General features: G+C 44.2%; 1 protein-coding gene across 1 annotated transcript; it reads left to right on the top strand.

Moving 5' to 3' along the window:
- Nucleotides 1-389: 389 nt before the first annotated feature.
- Mis18a (MIS18 kinetochore protein A) lies at nucleotides 390-13,658 on the top strand. Its single transcript, XM_004654568.2, has 5 exons — nucleotides 390-745; nucleotides 5,424-5,490; nucleotides 7,614-7,736; nucleotides 12,546-12,642; nucleotides 13,341-13,658. Exons 1-5 carry the CDS (start codon nucleotides 415-417, stop codon nucleotides 13,419-13,421), a joined length of 699 nt encoding a protein of 232 aa, XP_004654625.1. The 5' UTR covers nucleotides 390-414; the 3' UTR covers nucleotides 13,422-13,658.
- The last annotated feature ends 4,567 nt before the right edge of the window (nucleotides 13,659-18,225 follow it).

Raw genomic sequence — 18,225 nt, 5'->3', positions numbered from 1 at the left:
CGCCGCCAGGGCCAGGGATCCATGGAGGTGGGGCTCCGAGGCCTCGGTTTAGCTAGCTGCCCCCAAATCCAGCATCTCGGGGTACCCCGCGGCGGCGAAGGCTTAGGTGGAGAGGTACAGGTAAATCTGAATGGGGACCTTCAACTTTCTCCAGGACAGCGGCCGGAGCGGAGAAGCCTTTCCTTACACACCTCAGCTTCCCGGCTCTCCGGCATCCTTCGCTTCCCTGGAAGAAAATTGCCGCGCAGGCGCAATGGATACCAGCCTCGCCCCAGCCTCCGGATCAGGAGCATGCGCACTAGGTGCCGTAGGCGCGTCCCTCCTTAGGCTCCGCCCCTCTGGGGGGCGGTGCTCGTCGGCGCGCAGGCGCAGACGCGCTTTCCCGCCCGGTGGCGGGAGATAAGTTCTAATTCCATGGCGCGGCCCCGGTCTCCCGCCTGTGGCCGAGGATGCTGCTCCAAGGCGTGCGACTGTGGCGGCCCGGGGCTGTGGAGCAATTCGTCGCTGCTGGGCAGGCGGCTGGGCGAGGACTCGAGCCGCCAGGAGCTGCTGCGGAAGTGGGCGGGCATGTGCAGCGCGGCGGAGGCGGAGGCCGGCGCGGAGGCGGCGGCGCGGCGCGGGGAGGCGGAGGCGGCGGCCCCCGAGAACCCGCTGGTGTTCCTGTGCTCCGGCTGCCGGCGGCCGCTGGGCGACTCTCTGAGCTGGGTGGCCTGCCAGGAGGACGCCAACTGCATCCTGTTGCGCTGTCAGTTCGGGTCGGGCCGGGCCGGGCCGGGTCGGGTTGGGGGACCTAGAGGGCCACCTTACTTCCCAGTGTGTCGTTCTGGCCGGGTCCCCAAGGAAAGACAAGGCTTCCCTTTGGGGGGGGGGAGGACGCTGCCCAAGGGGCTTTAAAAAGCAAAAGGGGGGGGGCTGGAGAGATGGCTCAGCGGTTAAGGCGCTTGCCTGCGAAGCCGAAGGACCCAGCTTCGATTCCCCGGGACCCACGTAAGCCAGATGCGCATGGTGGTGCACGCAGTGGCTGGAGGCCCCAGCGCGCCCAATTTTTTCTCTTCCAAATAAATAAATACATATTTTTTAAAGGAGGAATAAAAACCACCTGAGAGGTGAGCTGTCCCTGGAAAAGGGAAGAAGGAGGGTCCTCCCTGTACTTGGGTTCAAGAGTGACGGGTCACTTCTGGGGTTCCTCCCATCTCAAAAGAGCATCTTCTGTGGAACCAGCATCTTAGCGTTTATTCAGAAACAAGCGGCCAATAGCCTGGCCTGGGCTGTCACCCATCTCCTCCCCCGCCCTCGCGGGAATCAGCAGGGTGTTAGTAAGTGATGTTAATGGTTTACTGGGGAAACAGCTTTTTCAGTCAGGCGCTTCCTGCCTGAGTGAGGTCTGAGATCCCACTGGCTCTGTCGCGGGACAGAACCCAGGCCTGTGGAAACTTGAGGGTAAGCTTGCAGTTAGTTTACCAACAGCCCCACCAAAAGGGGAGAGAGGAAGGGCGTTGTAAGCGTCGAGGCAGGGGAAGTTCTAACCTGCAGTTACAAGTACTTGCTGGAGCATATTTAGGGGTAAAATGGATCACTGTATTTTTCTGAATTGGTGTAAAAACGGCTATTATTTTTGGATCTAATGGTTTTAAAGGTGAATTGATGCTCTGACTTCTGTAAGAATGATGGCAGAAATTCACTAGCCTTCGTGGAATGCCTTCGTGGATTGTGTAAAACCAGGCATAAAGCTGAACACCAGAGCTTACCAGATAACATTTTGGGACATGCTGATTTCCATAAAGTTTAATCAGTTTGTATCATTAACGGTGATGGCCGAGTTTCATTACAGGATAAGCTTAGGTGTCCCATAGTGATTCATTGGAATTATCCCTTTACAGTTAAACAATGCAGAAGGGTGTAGAACTAAAAAGGACTTGACTGCTGATCCTCACATTTAGTAATGCATATACTTTCACTTAAACTTCCAGATGTGTTCCCTGAAAAGTGTAAAAACACTTTAGCCTATAGTAAGGTTGAATGACCACTTTTTTTGTTGTTTGTTTTTTCCGAGGTAGACTTTCTATCAGCCCAGGCTGAGCTGCAATTCACTATGTAGCCTCAGGGTTGCCTTGAACTCACGGTGATCCTCCTACCTCTGCCTCCCGAGTGCACCACCATGCCTGGCCTGCATACTTTCACTGTTTGCAGCTGCTTGGTGTACCCTTACTGAGAAGTGACATGACTTGATTGGGGAGATTTTTAATTGCTTGTATTGGAGTCTTGGTCCACCCCTGACTAGCTGTGTATCCTTGAGGATACTCACCTAGTGTTTTGCCAAAGAGGTCTTGGTTGACTAGAATAGCATAAAATTGGATTGGGATATTTGATACAGTTGGAGAAGCTCTTGCTCTTGTTTATGGCTTTTTGAGAAATAACATGTTAGATCTTTGATTTTTGTTTCCCCCATTTTTATAGCTTTACTATCTTTTTTCTATATGTGAGAGTAATATTATCCTCCATTTTTAAATTTCAAACCTGGAGCTGGAGTGATGGCTCAGCTATTAAAGGCACTTGCTAGCAAAGCCAGTGTTCTGTTCCTAGTACCCATGTAAAGGCACAATTGTGGCACATGCATGTGAAGTTAATTTGCAGTGGCAAGAAGCTCTGGTGCGCCCATTTCCTCTCTCATTCTCTCCTTGCAAATAAATAAAAATATTTAAATAAAAAAACTGTATGAGGCCTAGAGAGATGGCTTAGCGTTGAGACACTTGCCTGTGAAACCTAAGGACCCAGGTTCGATTGCCCAGAACCCACAAAAGCCAGATGCATATGGTGGCACATGCATCTGGAGTTTGTTTGCAGTGGCTAGAGGCCCTGGTGTGCCCATTCTTCTCTCAGATAAATAAAACTATTTTAAAAACTGTATAAAACATCTTCATTTATGTTATTTGATTTACTCCTATCCCAATGAAAAGATAAATGAACTCTTGTCTTTTTGTTGTCTTTAGACAAATGCCAACTTGGCCGCATGTACAATTCTCAAAATCTGCTTCCCCCTCCCCCCCAGCCTCAGGGACCCAGCAGGTCGCTAGCACAAAGGGCCAAAGTGGAGACTGAAGATGAGGTTTCGGAATGAAGGGGTGGACAGTGAAGGCAGAGGTAGGCTTTTGTAAGGAGCAGGAGTCTTCTGGGGAGTGACAGGCCTGTTCTTTCTTCTGAAGCCATGGTGGAAGTGGGGGTGGGGAGTGGTTAACACTGCTGGTGTCTGTCCCCACTGTAGTGGTTCAGACAAGAGGTACTGAGGGTTCCTAGTCATGAGTCAGGTTTGTGAGGTACAGCTTACTTAGTGTGGGCCAGACCCCCTGGGTGTGATACCTGGAATCACAAAAAAAAAAAAAAAAAAAAAAAATCAAAAGAACCGGATGGAATCACTCCCAGTTTCTGACTTGAGCAGCTGGATAAGTGCAGGTGGGATTTACCTGGTTGAGGCGGACCTAAGAAGGGGGTGAAATCCAGAGTCTGTTCTGGCTGTTTTGCACCTGATGCCCCATCTTCCTTTCTCTCCTTTGGGAGTGTTCTGTTTCTGGGCTCCAGCGGTGACCTCTTCAAGGACAAGATGTCTGGCATCTGGAGGCGTAGGTGATGGCTCCCAGGTCTTGGTCTTGGTTCCATTCTATCTGGTAGTTATTCTTCATAGTTTCTGACTTGATATTCTGATTGGTCCAAGTTCCACTTTTGACTGAATTTTCCCTGGTAATTTTACTCATGTTGTTAATGTCTTTTTTTAAAACTTATCATGTTTTGTTCATTTATTTGAGAGAGAGAAAAAAAAGTCAGAAAGAGGTAGATAGAAAGAGAGTGACTGGGTGTGTCAGGGCCTACTGCAAATGAACTACAGGTACATGCACCACTTTTTGCATCTGGCTTTATGTGAACACTGGGGAATTGAACCCATGACATCAAACTTTGTGAGCAAGTGCCTTTAACTGTTGAGCCATCTCTCCACCCCTCCCCTTTTTTCACAGCCTCCATACATACTCACAATGTACCCTGATCATATTTCTCTCCCATCACACTCCTTTTTCCTCACTTCCTTATCCTCTTCCATGGAGTTCCTTCTTTCCAAATAGTCCTATTTTGATGTCATCATCCCCCCCCCCCATATTAAGCAAGTCTGTGTAGGTAGCATCAACCACTGTGAGGTCATGAATACCACAGCCCCTTTGTATCTGGGGGACAATATGACAAAACACTCTTTCCTTTGGCTCTTACATTCTTCCCACCATCTCCTCTGCAATGGACCCTGAGCTTTGGAGGGTGTGATAGAGATGTCTCACTTCATGTTGAATACTCCACTGTTATATCTTCTCAAAACTTTGATGAGTTTTAAGTCTCTCCAATAGTCACTGTCATCTGAAAAGAGAAGCTTCTCTAACCAACAGTATGGGCATAAACACAAGTCTTTAGAGGGCAATTTGGTGGGCTTAATCTATCCATTTAGTCTAACAAACAGTAGTAGTTTCCCCTGTAGGGATTATGCCCTCTCCGGCCACAGGGTTTTGATAGGTTTTCAGTACCAGGCATGAATTCCCACATGTGAGCAGGCCTCAAATCTAGTCAGTTGCCAGTTGGTTTCCCTTAAATAAGACATGTCATCGTTTTACCAGTTGGCACATTTTGCCTGTCTTACCAGATGGATAGCTTGCAGAGTCCACTGCTGATTAACACCCATGATGACATTCAGTTCCAGCTCAACTTCTCAGTCTCCTGAAGCCCAAGCATGTGTTATTTTTAGCAGTAGGGTCGCAAGTAGTTCTGGTGGGCAACCAAGAGTCTTGGCAATAGTCCATATTGTTTTGGTGGAAATCACAACTCAGTAGAAAGTACCCCACCCCTGCCACAGACCTTTTCTTCTAACAGTCTTTGGCTTCTATGGTCAGTGTTCATCCACCCCTACAGGGTGCTTCTGCCCATTCTCTCTTATATATTTTCTTTTAGCCAATGAAGAAGTAGGTTTCCATTATGACTTATCCATAGCATCTTTAATTTTGTTTTTTGTTTTTCAAGGTAGGATTTTACTCTAGTCCAGGCTGACCTGGAATTCAGGGTGGCCTCAAACTCACGGTGATCCTCCTACTTCTGCCTCTCAAGTGCTGGAATAAAAGGCGTGCACCACCACGTCCGGCTAGCATCTTTAATTTTGATTAACCCTTCTCTCCTCCATCCCCTAATTCCCTCTCCTGATGTCAGTGGAAATAAAACAACCCTTAACCCACTATCCTTTTTCAGAAGACCTCTCTGTGCCTGTAATTATGAACCATGTCTGTCTCTCTTTCCTTAGGCTCTTCTAGCCCTTTGAGTTCTGAAGTACAAGTGACAGATGCATTAAAGTCTGCACATGCGTAACAAGCACATTAACAGCCTTGCCGCTTTCTTTCCAGGTGTTTCCAATAACGTTTCTGTAGATAAGGAACAGAAGCTATCCAAGCGCAAAGATGAAAACGGTTGGTGAGTAAGGTAGTCTGTCTGTGAATACTGTGTCAGGAAATGGTCAGTTTCAAGGAAAAACATTCTGTCATTACCATTGAAATTACTTGGGATATAGGTGTTTTCATGTTAACTAAATCAGTATAGAATAAGTTAAAAAAAATCCTTCAGTGTTATCAATCCCCTTAGTAACATAGAAGTTGAGCCTGTTGCTGAAGAGAATTGAAATGTGAAAGACAATAATCTGTCTTAAAACCTCAAAATTAAAGATGCCACGTCTACTCTCCTTTTTCATGCACAAATAGAAAATACTTCCATGTGTGTGTGTGTGTGTGTACTCACAGACTACTAGTGTACACAGACAAGGCTGCCTGGTCAGAGGCAACTAACTCGGGACCATAGCGTTCCCAGGCCTTATGTGGCCACTGTGAGGATAAGGGGACAGGTATCACTGCCACACCTGTCAGCCATCAGCTCCCAGCAGCATCCTCAGCAAACAGAAAAGGAAGCTCTGTCTTATGTGACCATTGCCCAAAGTAGGGACTGTGGTATTCTGAGGTATACAACATAACTTTGGATGTGTATAGAATGAGAATCTGGACAGGCCAGTTTGGGAGATGGTGACTGGTGTGATGGATTATAAGAAGGTATGATTGGAGAGAATCCTGCTGCCCAGCACCTGGGTTGAACAGTCTCTAGAATGATGGAACAATTACGTGGAGAAATGATGGATCCTTAAGTAAAGTACTCGCGGATCACCTGTATAGGGCTGTTTTAGTGACCCAGTGCCGTGACTAAACGCCTGACGTGAAGTAACATGAGGGAGGACGGGTGTCTTCCTGCTGGTGATGGATGGGAAATCCATCATGGAGGGGGAGGCGTGGATCCAGAGCTTGAGACGGCCGGGCGAGTCAGGCAGTGGAGAGAAGACGAATAGTGGTCCTCAGCCAGCTCTCCTTTTACACTGGGACCCCAGGCCATGGCACTTTTCATAACAGTGTGTCTTCCAGCTCATTGAAGCTAGTCTAGAAAAATTCTCACAGACACAGGTCCAGAGGTTTGTTTCCATGGTGACTAAATCCCATTAACTGTTGACTAGATCATCACAAGGACTTAGTTTATAGAGAAGTGCGTGTGTTGAAGTATAATTTAAGGAAACATGTCAAAGATTTAAGTAGCTGGCTGACAAGCACCAGAACATGGCAGAGCTGGCTCGGGAGGATGCTGCGTTGCAGGACAAGTCTAGTTAGTGTCCTATAGGACAACATGGCTGCAGCCTTTTGGGTTATCTTTTCTACTAGCAGAAATCATTTGCATCTCTACCAGACTAGCATTACGTGCACCTTATTAGTCAAGTAAGCAAATGTGGCCACCTTCCTCTAGAGTGGATTTGCAAATTATGGACTGTTCTAGGCCACGTTTCACATGAACATGTCACTAGGACCACAAGCTTCTCTGTGTTGTCTGACTATATCCTGTGTGCTTCAGATGCCACGTGGCCTGAAAGCTAAGACTTATTTTTTGGTTCATAATAGAAACAACTGGTGTGTCTCCCTACCCAGGTACCAAGACTATTGGAGGGCTGGATATTTAGGCAGTCACATTAAAAGGTCACATAGAATTTTTTTTGCCTCATTTCCAAAGTTTTAAATAACTTGTCTTAGTATCGGATCAAGGAGTTTATATTCTGGAAAAACATCTCTCCATATATTCTCCTCTGGCCACTTTGTATATGGCCCTTGTCATTAGATGCCCAAGGCATTATAGCCTAGACGCCAACTATTTTTACATTTCTCTTGTAATCGTACCATCAACTTTTATTTTTTTTCTTCCTTATATATACAACTTAATACTGTCAAAATAAAGGCACATGTAGTAGCCCACAGTTGTAATTATAAGCAGGAGCATTGCCACAAGTTTGAAGCCATGTTGAGTGACATAGACCTTGTCTTAAAGAAACAGTAGCAACCGTAATATCTCCTCCCCCCCAATAAAAAAGATTTTGTCAGAATAACATTTTAGAGTGCAAAAATTTAAGGGTGTGTGGACTTTTAGCAAAGTATGTTTTTTTTTTCTTTTCTCTCTTTTTGTTTTCCATATATATTGCTACTTTGTCTCTAAAGGATGACATTTCTCTGTGGCAGCATTCTCGAGACGCTGTACTGTACGGGCTGTTCCCTCACCCTTGGCTGCGTGTACAGATGCACTCCCAGGAATCTGGATTACAAGAGAGACTTGTTTTGCCTCAGTGTCGAAGCCATTGAAAGGTAGGCTTGGTATAGAAACTCACCTCATTACTGATACCAGCTTAGGTTTGCAGAGACATTGGTATGGGGATGACAGTTTGGTTAAATTATATTATATTTTTATTTTTAAAAAATATTTTATTTGCAGAAGGTATCCTGGCTCCAGACCACATGTGAATAAATCTCCTTTTTATCAACCCCCCCAAAATATTTTATTTATTTGAGAGAGGAGGTTCAGATGAAGAGAATGGGCACACCAGGGCCTCCAGTCACTGCAAATGAATACCAGACACATGTACCACTTTGTGCATCTGGCTTATGTGGGTCCTGTGGAATCAATCTTGGGTCCTTTGGCTTTGCAGGCAAATGCCTTAACCACCAAGCAATCTCTCTAGGCTTAATTTATATTTTAGCATAATAATTTATTTATTTATTTATTTATTTTGGTTTTTCAAGGTAGGGCCAAGGCTGACCTGGAATTCACTGCATAGTCCCAGAGAAATCTCTAACTCACAGTGATCCACCTACCTCTGCCTCCTGAGTGCTGGGATTAAAGGTGTGCTCCACCACACCCGGCTAACATACTAATTTCTGACAATAAAGCTAATGTTTTTGTTTATTTGCCTTGGTTTAATTTATCTGGTATAGGAAAAGTCAGGTAAATCAAAGGAGAAAATGTGAGGAAAAAATTTTCTGGTGTGTGTATGTGTGTGTGTGTAGGTACAGTATGTATGGTTTAGTATTATCTAGAGTGTATGAATGTGTGTGTGTGTGTGAGAGAGAGATACTGGGGCCCTGTGTGCATGCATAAGGAGGTCAGAGAGCATTGGATATCCTTCCACTGTTACTTTTCCACTTCATTGACTGAATCTGTAGCTGCTGCCACTCCCCCACCCCAGGTCAGACTTGACATGAGTGATCCCCAATGATTCTCTGATCTCCTCCCACCAGCCTAGGACTGGGGTTACTGGCATGGGTGACCACACCTAGCTTTTTACTTGGATGCTGTGGATTGAACTCCAGTCTCAGGCCCTTATGCTTGCATAGCAAGTTCTCTTACTTGCTGAGCCATCTTTGCAGCCCAAGAAATTCTTTTTTGTGTGTGTGATTTTACGAGGTAGGGTCTCACTCTAGCTCAGGCTGACCTGGAAGTCACTCTGTAGTCTCAGGGTGGCCTCAAACTCATGGTAATCCTCCTACCACTGCTTCCCGACTGCTGGGATTAAAGGTGTGCACCACCATGCCTGGCCAAGAAATTCTTTTTTTTTTTTTCAAGGTAGGGTCTTGTTTTAGCTCAGGCTGACCTGGAATTCTCTATGTAGTCTCAGGGTGATCTCGAACTCATGGTGATCCTCCTACCTCTGCCTCCCAAGTGTTGGGATTAAAGGCATGTGCCACCACGCCCAGCTAGAAATTTTTTTTTTTTTTCGAGGCAGGGTCTCACTGTAGCCCAGGCTGACAAGGAATTCACTATGGAGTCTCAGGGTGGCCTCAAACTCCCAGCAATCCTCCCACCTCTGCCTCCCAAGTGCTGGGATTAAAGGCGTGAGCCACCATGCCCGGCAAGAAATTCTTTTGAAGTAAAAGTATATTGAAACTTTCGTGTTTTGCATGTTTAAGTGAATTTTTAAAGTGATTTTTAAAATATTTTAGAGAAAGAGAATTGGCATATCAGGGCCTCAGCCACTGCAATTGAACTCCAGACACTTGCACTACCTAGAAGGCATGTGTGACCTTTGTCTCACCTTTGTGCGTCTGGCTTACGTGGGATCTGGAGAGTTGAACATGGGTCCTTAGGTTTCGCAGGCAAGAGCCTTAACCACTAAACCATCTCTCCAGCCTTCCCCCCCCCCCCCCGCCTTTTTGAGATAGGGTCTCATTCTAGCTCAGGCTGACCTGGAATTTACTATGTAGTCTCAGGGTGATCTTGAACTCATGGTGATCCTTCTACTTCTGCTTCCTGAGTGCTGGGATTAAAGGTGTGCACCACCATACCCGGCTCCTATTTTTTAAAAATATTTTATTTTTCTTTATTTGAGAGAGTGAGAAATAGGCAGGGGGAGAGGGAGAGAGAATGAATGTGCCAGGGCCTCCAGCCTCTGCTAACGAACTCCAGATGCATGTGCCCTCTTGTGCATCTGGCTTATGTGGGTACTGGGGAGTTGAACCTGGGTCCTTTGGCTTGTAGGCAAGCACCTTAACCACTCAGCCATTTCTCCAGCCCCTCCTATTTTGTTTTTATTGAAGCAGGATCTCACTCTAGCCCAGGCTGACTTGGTACTCACTGTAGCCCCAGGTTAGCCTCAACCCACAGACATTCTCCTACCTCGGCCTCCCAAATTCTGGGATTAAAAGTGTGCAACTCCATGCCTAGTTATTTACTTAATTTTTTTTTTTTTTTTTACTTGTTTACTAGAGAGAGAATGGTTATACTAGGGCCTTCAGTCACTGCATGTGCCATGTAGGTACTGGGGAATCAAACCTGGGTCCTTAGGCTTCACAGGCTAGTGCCTTAACTGCTAAGCCATCTCTCCAGGTTATTTACTTTTGAGACAGAGCTCAATACTTAGTTTTGGCTGGCTTTGAACTTTCATTCCTCCTGTTTTTACTTCCATAATTGTAAACAATATCCCATGGTAATTCCCTCCCCACCCCTTCCCCTTTGAAATTCCACTCTCCATCATGTCCCCTTCTGTTTCTACTTTCCAAAGACTGGGATAATGGTTATGTACCACCCTGCCTGGAAAGATTTTTAAAAAAGTTTTTAAAAATTATTTTTTTTATTTGAGAGAGTGAGAGAGAGAATATGGGTGAATCAGGGACTGTAGCCACTACAAACGAACTCCAGATACATGCTTCACCCTGTGCATCTGGCTTATGTGGGTCCTGGGGAATAAAAAGTGGGTACTTAGGCTTCTCAGGTAAGTGCCTTAACTGCTAAGCTATCTCTCTAGCCCTAACATTTTTCAATTAATTTGTGTGTGTGTTCGTTCATGTGTGTGCACATGTTTCTGTGAATGTGGGTGTGCCCCATGGTGAGTGTGGAGCTCAGAGTACAACTTCGAGGTTGGTCCTTGCCCAGCCACATCCTCTGAGACAGGGCTTCCTGCTCTGGATTCTCATTCTGCCATTCTGCCAATCTTTGTTGGCTTCACCTGGGACTTCTGGGAAATTCTCCTTTCTCCACCTCTTGCCATCAGCATCAACTGCTGACCTTATAGAAGCCCGCCGTGGCTTCTGACTTTTCACGTGGGGTCTGAGGATCAAACTCAGCTACTCTACCTTGAGCGGTAACCACTTTACCCGCTGAGCCTTCTTCCCAATAAGATTCGTCTTAAGGAAATGTGTGGATCAGTATGTACTGTCTTGCGCTTTCCTGTCCCCAGTTAGAATAGGCCTTTCACAGCTGTTGGGAAAGGAGCTCCTTTGGTATCCTTGGAAATGAGAAACAAGTTTCACCTATTTCTTGTAGTAAAAAGTTTTGTGGTGTCTTTTGCAAAATGTAAGGAAATGCCTCCATTCTCCAAGATTTCTAAAAAGGAACTGTTAGGAAACAATAAGAATTAGAGACTGAAGGGAGATTATCAGTTAAAGGATTTTAAAAAAAAAATTATTTCCTAGTACCCTTATAAGCCAGATGCACAAAGTGACACATGCACCTGAAATTTGTTTGCAACAGATGGAGGCCCTGGTGCACCCATTCTCATTCTCTCTCTCTCTCTCTCTCTGCCTCTTTCTGCTTGAAAATAAATAACACTTTTTTAAAAAAGATAAAACATTTTAGCCAAGTATAGTGACACATACTTGTAATCTTAGCACTTGGAAGGATAATGTAGGAAGATCAGGAATTCCAGGTGAGCCTTGGCTATGTAGTAAGACCCTATGTTATAAAGGAGTTGGCACAAAACCCTCTTTGTATTTTTACCAGTTTTTTTTTTTTTTTTTTTGAGACAGGGCCTCACTTTGTAGCCCGGGCTAGCCTTGAACTTAATGATCCTTCCACCTTCCAGGCACTGGGATTACAGGGGTGTGGCACACTAAGCCTGACCAAAACTGTTAAAAGTGATACTAACTAAATAAAAGAAAAAGTGTGGGAGAGTTTGCCCTAGAAAATTACAATTTTGGAGTTGTTTTTCTTGAATAGTTGAATTTAAGATATAAGTTAACTTTTCAAGGTAGGATTTCATGCCATGGAGTCTGGTTTTATTTTAGAAGTGGTTGCCCTTTGCAGCATTTATTTACAGTTTTATACATTACTCAAATGACATTTAGTTTTTCCAGTTTGTTCTTTTACTATTTTGATGCTAATATGTTCAGGATAAGAAAGTACTTATTCCAGTTGTTAGTAAAATTGAACTTGAAGTTCCTGATACTTTCCCAAACCATAACATCCCACAGCTCTGTAGAGCTGAGCAAAACACAACTTGGAGAATGCCTGTTGCATTGCCACAAATTTAGATAATCAAGAGTTAATTGCACACAATATTTGTCAGAAATCAGATTTGAAACCATATTGTTTCTTAAAAGTTATATAAAGCAGTGATTTCTCAGGATTGTTAAACTTGCCCTTTATTAAGATTTTGAAATATGATATGATGTTTTTGCCACCCAACTTCCTGAAAAGCAAATTTCTTCCAACAGTGATGTATTTACAGTGAGAAGTTAGTATGTAGAAGTATGGAGAGACGTGATATCCCATGGCGTCGTCATGAAGTTGCTGTACCATTCCCTCAGCACTTGTGTATAAGGGAGTGCAGCCTTACTTGCCAGCATCGTTGGCTTCTGCTCACAGAAGCTCATGTCTTAACTTTGCTTTGCACTGTGCTTCAGTTATACTCTAGGGTCTGCCGAAAAGCAAATCGTGCCAGAAGATAGAGAGCTTTTTAATCTTGAAAGCAGAGTTGAAATAGAAAAGTCTCTCAAGCAGGTAATCTTGATTGTTTTGTCTTTGTACCTTCCTGTTAGTGAACAAATGTGACCTGTTTTGGTATTAGCATACTTAGTGGTTTTTTTTTATTCTTATTATTTCTCTCAGGTAGGATCTCATCTAGGCAGACCTGAAATTCACTATGTAGTCTCAGGGTGGCCTTGAACTCATGGGGATCCTCCTACCTCTGCCTCCCAAGTGCTAGGGTTAAAAGTGTGTGCCACCATGCCTGGTTCTTAGCACACTTAGGATAAGAAAGTGCTCATTTCATTTTAGTTGTTAGTGAAGTTAAGTTTTAAACTAAGCTAATGCTACATCAACAAAATACTGAGAAAATTTTATGCCAGAATCACAGCATTACAAATTCTAAAACGCACTAGAAATATAGCTTTGAATCAAATCAGTTTTTAATTCAGTACCCCTGGTATGAATAACCTTATTTCCAAATGTTAATGTCTTTTCATGCCAGATAGGCAAGATGGTGAGGAGTGTGTGGCTGTAGATTATGGGTTGAGACTATTGCAAATAGAATTATATGTTAAGTAAAACTTAAGAGTTTTGTTAGATAGCAAGGATCTACCCTATATTGTACATAAAATCTCCAAGGTTGTATGAATATTATGTGTTTTTAGCATGTCTAACTGTGTATAATTTGTAATCACTCACACTTGTTTTCTTCATATTTTTGAATTTGATAGATGGAAGATGTCTTACAAGCCCTGCAAACAAAGCTGTGGGAGGTGGAGTCAAAGTTGTCCTTTGCCAACTGCAGCAGCTGAGCTCTGGCCCAAACCGTACCTTGCCCCGCCCGCCCCACATCTCCTAGAGAACTGTAGAATTATTCCTACACCTGTGTTTTATGAGAAAGAGTTATTGTTCCCCACATTTACATTTTAAAGCTATTTATGATACATGCAGGAATTGGAACTTCCGAGTAATTATTTTTGATAAAATCTAGGATGTTTTTCTCAACTATTTTCTCTATTAAATTCACTTTTTTTGGTGATTTCTCTCTATGCTTTTTAACTGTGTCTCTTTTAATACTTTGGACATTTAGTAATTAGTAAGAAATTTCTTTTCTCACATACTTTGTGGTTTAGTCCTCAAAAACTAATGCTTAATGCTCTTTGGAAAAAATTATTGGTTTAATTGTTTGTTAGAAAATTTACATAAGAATAGAATAATATATATGAATAGAGGGATCTTATTCATTTATTACTTTATGCTTGAAAAAATGTTAAATAATACTTCCAGAGAACATCTCTAAGAGTAGCTTCTATATGATAAAACTTTTTGTTTTGTTTTCTTCTCTCTCACTCTAGCTCAGGCTGACCTGGAATTCACTATGTAGTCTCAGGGTGGCCTTGAACTCATGGCGATCCACCTACCTCTGCCTCCTGAGTGCTGGGATTAAAGGCGTGTGCCACCACACCTGGCTAAAAAGTTATTTTCATTTTAGTTGGCATTCAGAGATTTAGGTATCACTCATTCTGGCATTTTCAAATACAACTTTCTTTGCTTTTAAGATTTATTTATGTATTAGAAACAGAGAAAGAGAGAGAATGGGTGCACCAGGGCCTCCAACCACTGCAGGTGAACTCCAGTCGCATGTACTACCTTATGTGGGACCTGGAGAATTGAACGTGGGACCTTACGCTTCACAGGCAAGTGCCTTAGCCACTAAGCCATCTCTCCAACCCAGCCTTCTTCACTTTTTATTGACAACCTCCATGCATACAATATGCTATGATCATAATCTCCCACCGTTCTCCCTTTTCTCGCTCTCAAATCCCCTCTCCACTTAATCCCTTCTTTCTAACTAGTCTCTCGTCTGTTTTGATGTCATCATATTTTTCTCTTTTGTTTTGCAGGTCTTGTGTAGGTAGCGTCAGATACTTTGTGTCTGGAAGACAGTATTTTAAAGCACTCCTTCCCTTCCTTTGGCTCTTACATTCTTTCCTTCGTCTTGTGTATAATGGTCCCTGAGCCTTGAAGGGTATGATAGAGATGTCTCACTTAGTTCTGACCCCTCCATTTCTTTTCAGCACTTCACTGGGTTTTGCATCTCCCCAGTGGTCACCACCATCTGCAGAGAGAAGCTTCTCTAACCAAAAGTGAGAGTAGCACTAATAATATGGGCATAAGCATAAGTATTTGGAGGGTAGTTTGGTGGGCATACTATATCCATTTAGCCAGATAACAGTAGTAGCAGCTTTCCCCCTAGGACTCATGGCCTCCCCCCCTCCATAGGCTTTTGATTAGGTGTCCAGTATCAACCAGGAATTCTCCCATGTTGCAGGCCTCCAGCCCAAGCAGAGTTGCTTTCACTCATAACAGGCATACTACCCTTGCACCCGTTGGTATATGAGACCTGGCTGTCCAGCTATAAAGCTTGCAGGGTCCACTAAGTCTTCCTTCTTTGATTGTTGGGATTCTTTTTTTTTATATATATATATTTTTTATTACTTATTTATTTATTTGAGAGCGACAGACACAGAGAGAAAGACAGATAGAGGGAGAGAGAGAGAATGGGCGAGCCAGGGCTTCCAGCCTCTGCAAACGAACTCCAGACGCGTGTGCCACCTTGTGCATCTGGCTAACGTGGGACCTGGGGAACCGAGCCTTGAACCGGGGTCCTTAGGCTTCACAGGCAAGCGCTTAACCGGTAAGCCATCTCTCCAGGCTGAGATTCTTTTTGATATAGTATCAATAATTGGTACTAATTAAGGAGTGAGGACTCTGAGTCTTCTCTCACAGACATACTGATGGGTATTCTGAAAGCTAGGTGCTGGGACAACAGGCAGGCACCATTGTACGGGGCTGTCAGCTTGGTATTTCTGTTCCTGGCTAACAGGCCCTGGTGAGCACAGCCTGTGATCAGGAGTGAGGGCGCAGGAGCTGGAAACTCACTGCAAGCCAACTCCCACAGGATCCAGTGGAGCTTCCCTCCAACTGATAGGCTGACAGAAATCTCCCCTCAGCATCTCCACAAAGGGTACTCCTCCATTTTTCTTTATTTTTTTAGGTGAGCCTAACAGACTGCCTTTAAAAAAAATTATTTTAAACTTATTTATTTATTTATTCTTATTTGAGAGAGAGAGAGAAAGGTTGAGAAAGAGAATGGGCACACCAGGGCCTCCAGCCACTGCAAATGAACTCCAGACACATGCGCCACCTTTGTGCATCTGGCTTATGTGGGATCTGGAGAGTTGAAACTGGGTCCTTAGGCTTTGCAGGCAAGCACCTTAACAGCTAAGCCATTGCTCCAGCTTACCTTTTTTTTTTTAATGCACGCACGAGAGAGAACAAGAGCTGGTGTGCCAGGGCCTCCAGCCACTAAAATTGAACTCCAGACACATGCGCCCCCTCATGCACATGTGTGACCTTGCATGCTTGTGTCACTTCCTTTGTCTGGCTTACGTGGGACCTGGAGAGTCGAACATGAGTCCTTAGGCTTTGCAGGCAAGTGCTTTAACACTGTCTCTCTAGTCCTACTTCCCCATTTTTGAAGGAAAACCTCTGGAAACTGACACCAGAGCCTGCTGTATGGCCTTTTTTTATTTTTTAACAAGCCAGACATGGTGGCACATGCTTATTTAAAAAATTTTTTTGTTTATTTTTATTTATTTGAGAGCGACAGACACACACAGAGAAAGAGACAGATATGTATATAGAGAGAGAGAGAAAGAGAGAGAAAAAGGGCATGCCAGGGCCTCCAGCCACTGCAAATGAATTCCAGACACGTGCATCCCCTTGTGCATCTGGCTAACGTGGGCTCTGGGCAGTTGAGCCTTGAACCAGGGCCCTTGGGCTTCGCAGGCAAGTGCTTAACCACTAAGCCATCTCTCCAGCTCTGTATGGCCTTTGTTGTAAGTAGGCATGTGCAGAACCTTCTGTCTGGCTTTCATCCTAGAGTGGGAACTCTATTCTTAGTAATTCTAGCACACTCATTCATTTTCCAGTTGAAGAGTCTCAGCTTGTGTATTTGGCTTACGTGAGTCCTGGGGAATCAAACCTCGGTCCTTTGGCTTTGCAGGAAAGTGCCTTACCCACTAAGCTATCCCTCCAACCCTCAATTTGAGTTTTAATAGCCACCAAGGATGAGACATATATTTAAAAACTTGGGGCTAGAGAGATGGCTCAGTGGTTAAAGACACCGACTTGCAAATCCTGATGGCTCAGGTTTACGTAAAAGCCAGATGCGCAAAGTAGCACGTGAGTCGAGTTTGCAGTGGCAGAAGGCCCTGGTGTGCCCTTCTCCCTCTCCTGCTCTCTTTCTCTCAATAAGTAAATATTAAAAACCTGTTTAAATGTGGTGATGTGGTATGTCAGCTTCTTGACGCTATGACAAATACCTGAGGTAATAATAAGTTTATTTTCCATAGTTTTGGAGGTTTCAGTTCATGGTCAGCCTGTTACTTTTAAGCCTTAGTTAGTTCTGGGAATGAACTGAGAACAAATTGTGAGAATAAAATAATGAGAATGAGCTATAGGAAAGAACTGACTTTGCAAATAACTTCTCTGAGAATACTGTGGATGCTTTTTCTGCTGAATTCTGAATTAGTCTTACAAGTAGAAGCCAGCCTCCGTGGAACAGTGTAAGTGGAATACCCCTGTCTCAGATTAACCTTTGCCTCGAAGAGCACAGGTGATCAACCTTGAGGACAAGGATGCTCAGTGGGATGCATGAATGCTGCCACATCCATCCACTCTTAGATAGATCTGCCTAAGTCCCCTCTTGATGACAAAGATGTTTCCCGAGGTCCAGTTCCCTTGCTAAACTGCTGCTGTCCTTTGGTAACCGTGCCGACTGTCCATGTGTGCTACAGCTCTGGCTTTGTGTCCATCCATTCCAGGTAGTTTCCTCTCTTCAAGACCACCAATTGGATTTCCTATGGAGTGTGGCTACATCTGTAAAACCCTTAAAAGTTCCAGAAATTTGAAAATTTTTTTGGCATTTTTAAAATTGACAACTTCCATATTTAGAGACAATAAATAAACTATGATAATTCCCTTCCCTCCCCTACTTTTCCCTTCACAAATCCACTCTCCATCATATTCCCTCCCTCCGTTAGTCCCTCTTTTATTTTGATGTCATTATCTTTTCTTTGTATCAGGAGGGTAGAAATTTGAAGTTCTTGATTGTCCATTATTTCTAGCAAGCCCTTGTGAAATGCTCAGGGACGGAGCGCCATGAGGTGTGGAGTATTTTGGTATACCGCACGGGGAAGCCAAGCCTGGGTCTTTGCTGTGACTTTTGAACGGCATGAGGCTTCACCACATCTCTGCTTTTGAGTAGTTGGAAAATGTTTTTGGATCTGAACACAGACACCGCACTCTCAGCCTTGAGCATGGACAGTATCAGATGGGCCTGGGGCCATCCAGCCCTCTTGCTGTTTCGTGACTGCTGGCCACTCTGCTTCCTCTTGCTTCACCTAGCCTCTGCCCTCACCTTTATTTCTCTCTGCAGTCTCGATCTTCACCTCTGCCCTGCCTGACTTCAGTCATCTCTATGTGTATGATAACCCAAGCCCTGTACTGGCTCCTTTGTTCCTTAGACCTGGATTTCCAGGACCAGCATCC

This window comes from Jaculus jaculus, chromosome 5 (genome assembly GCF_020740685.1).
Source record: "Jaculus jaculus isolate mJacJac1 chromosome 5, mJacJac1.mat.Y.cur, whole genome shotgun sequence".
Classification (NCBI taxonomy): Eukaryota; Metazoa; Chordata; class Mammalia; order Rodentia; family Dipodidae; genus Jaculus; species Jaculus jaculus.
This window is presented reverse-complemented; position numbering and strand designations above follow the sequence as displayed.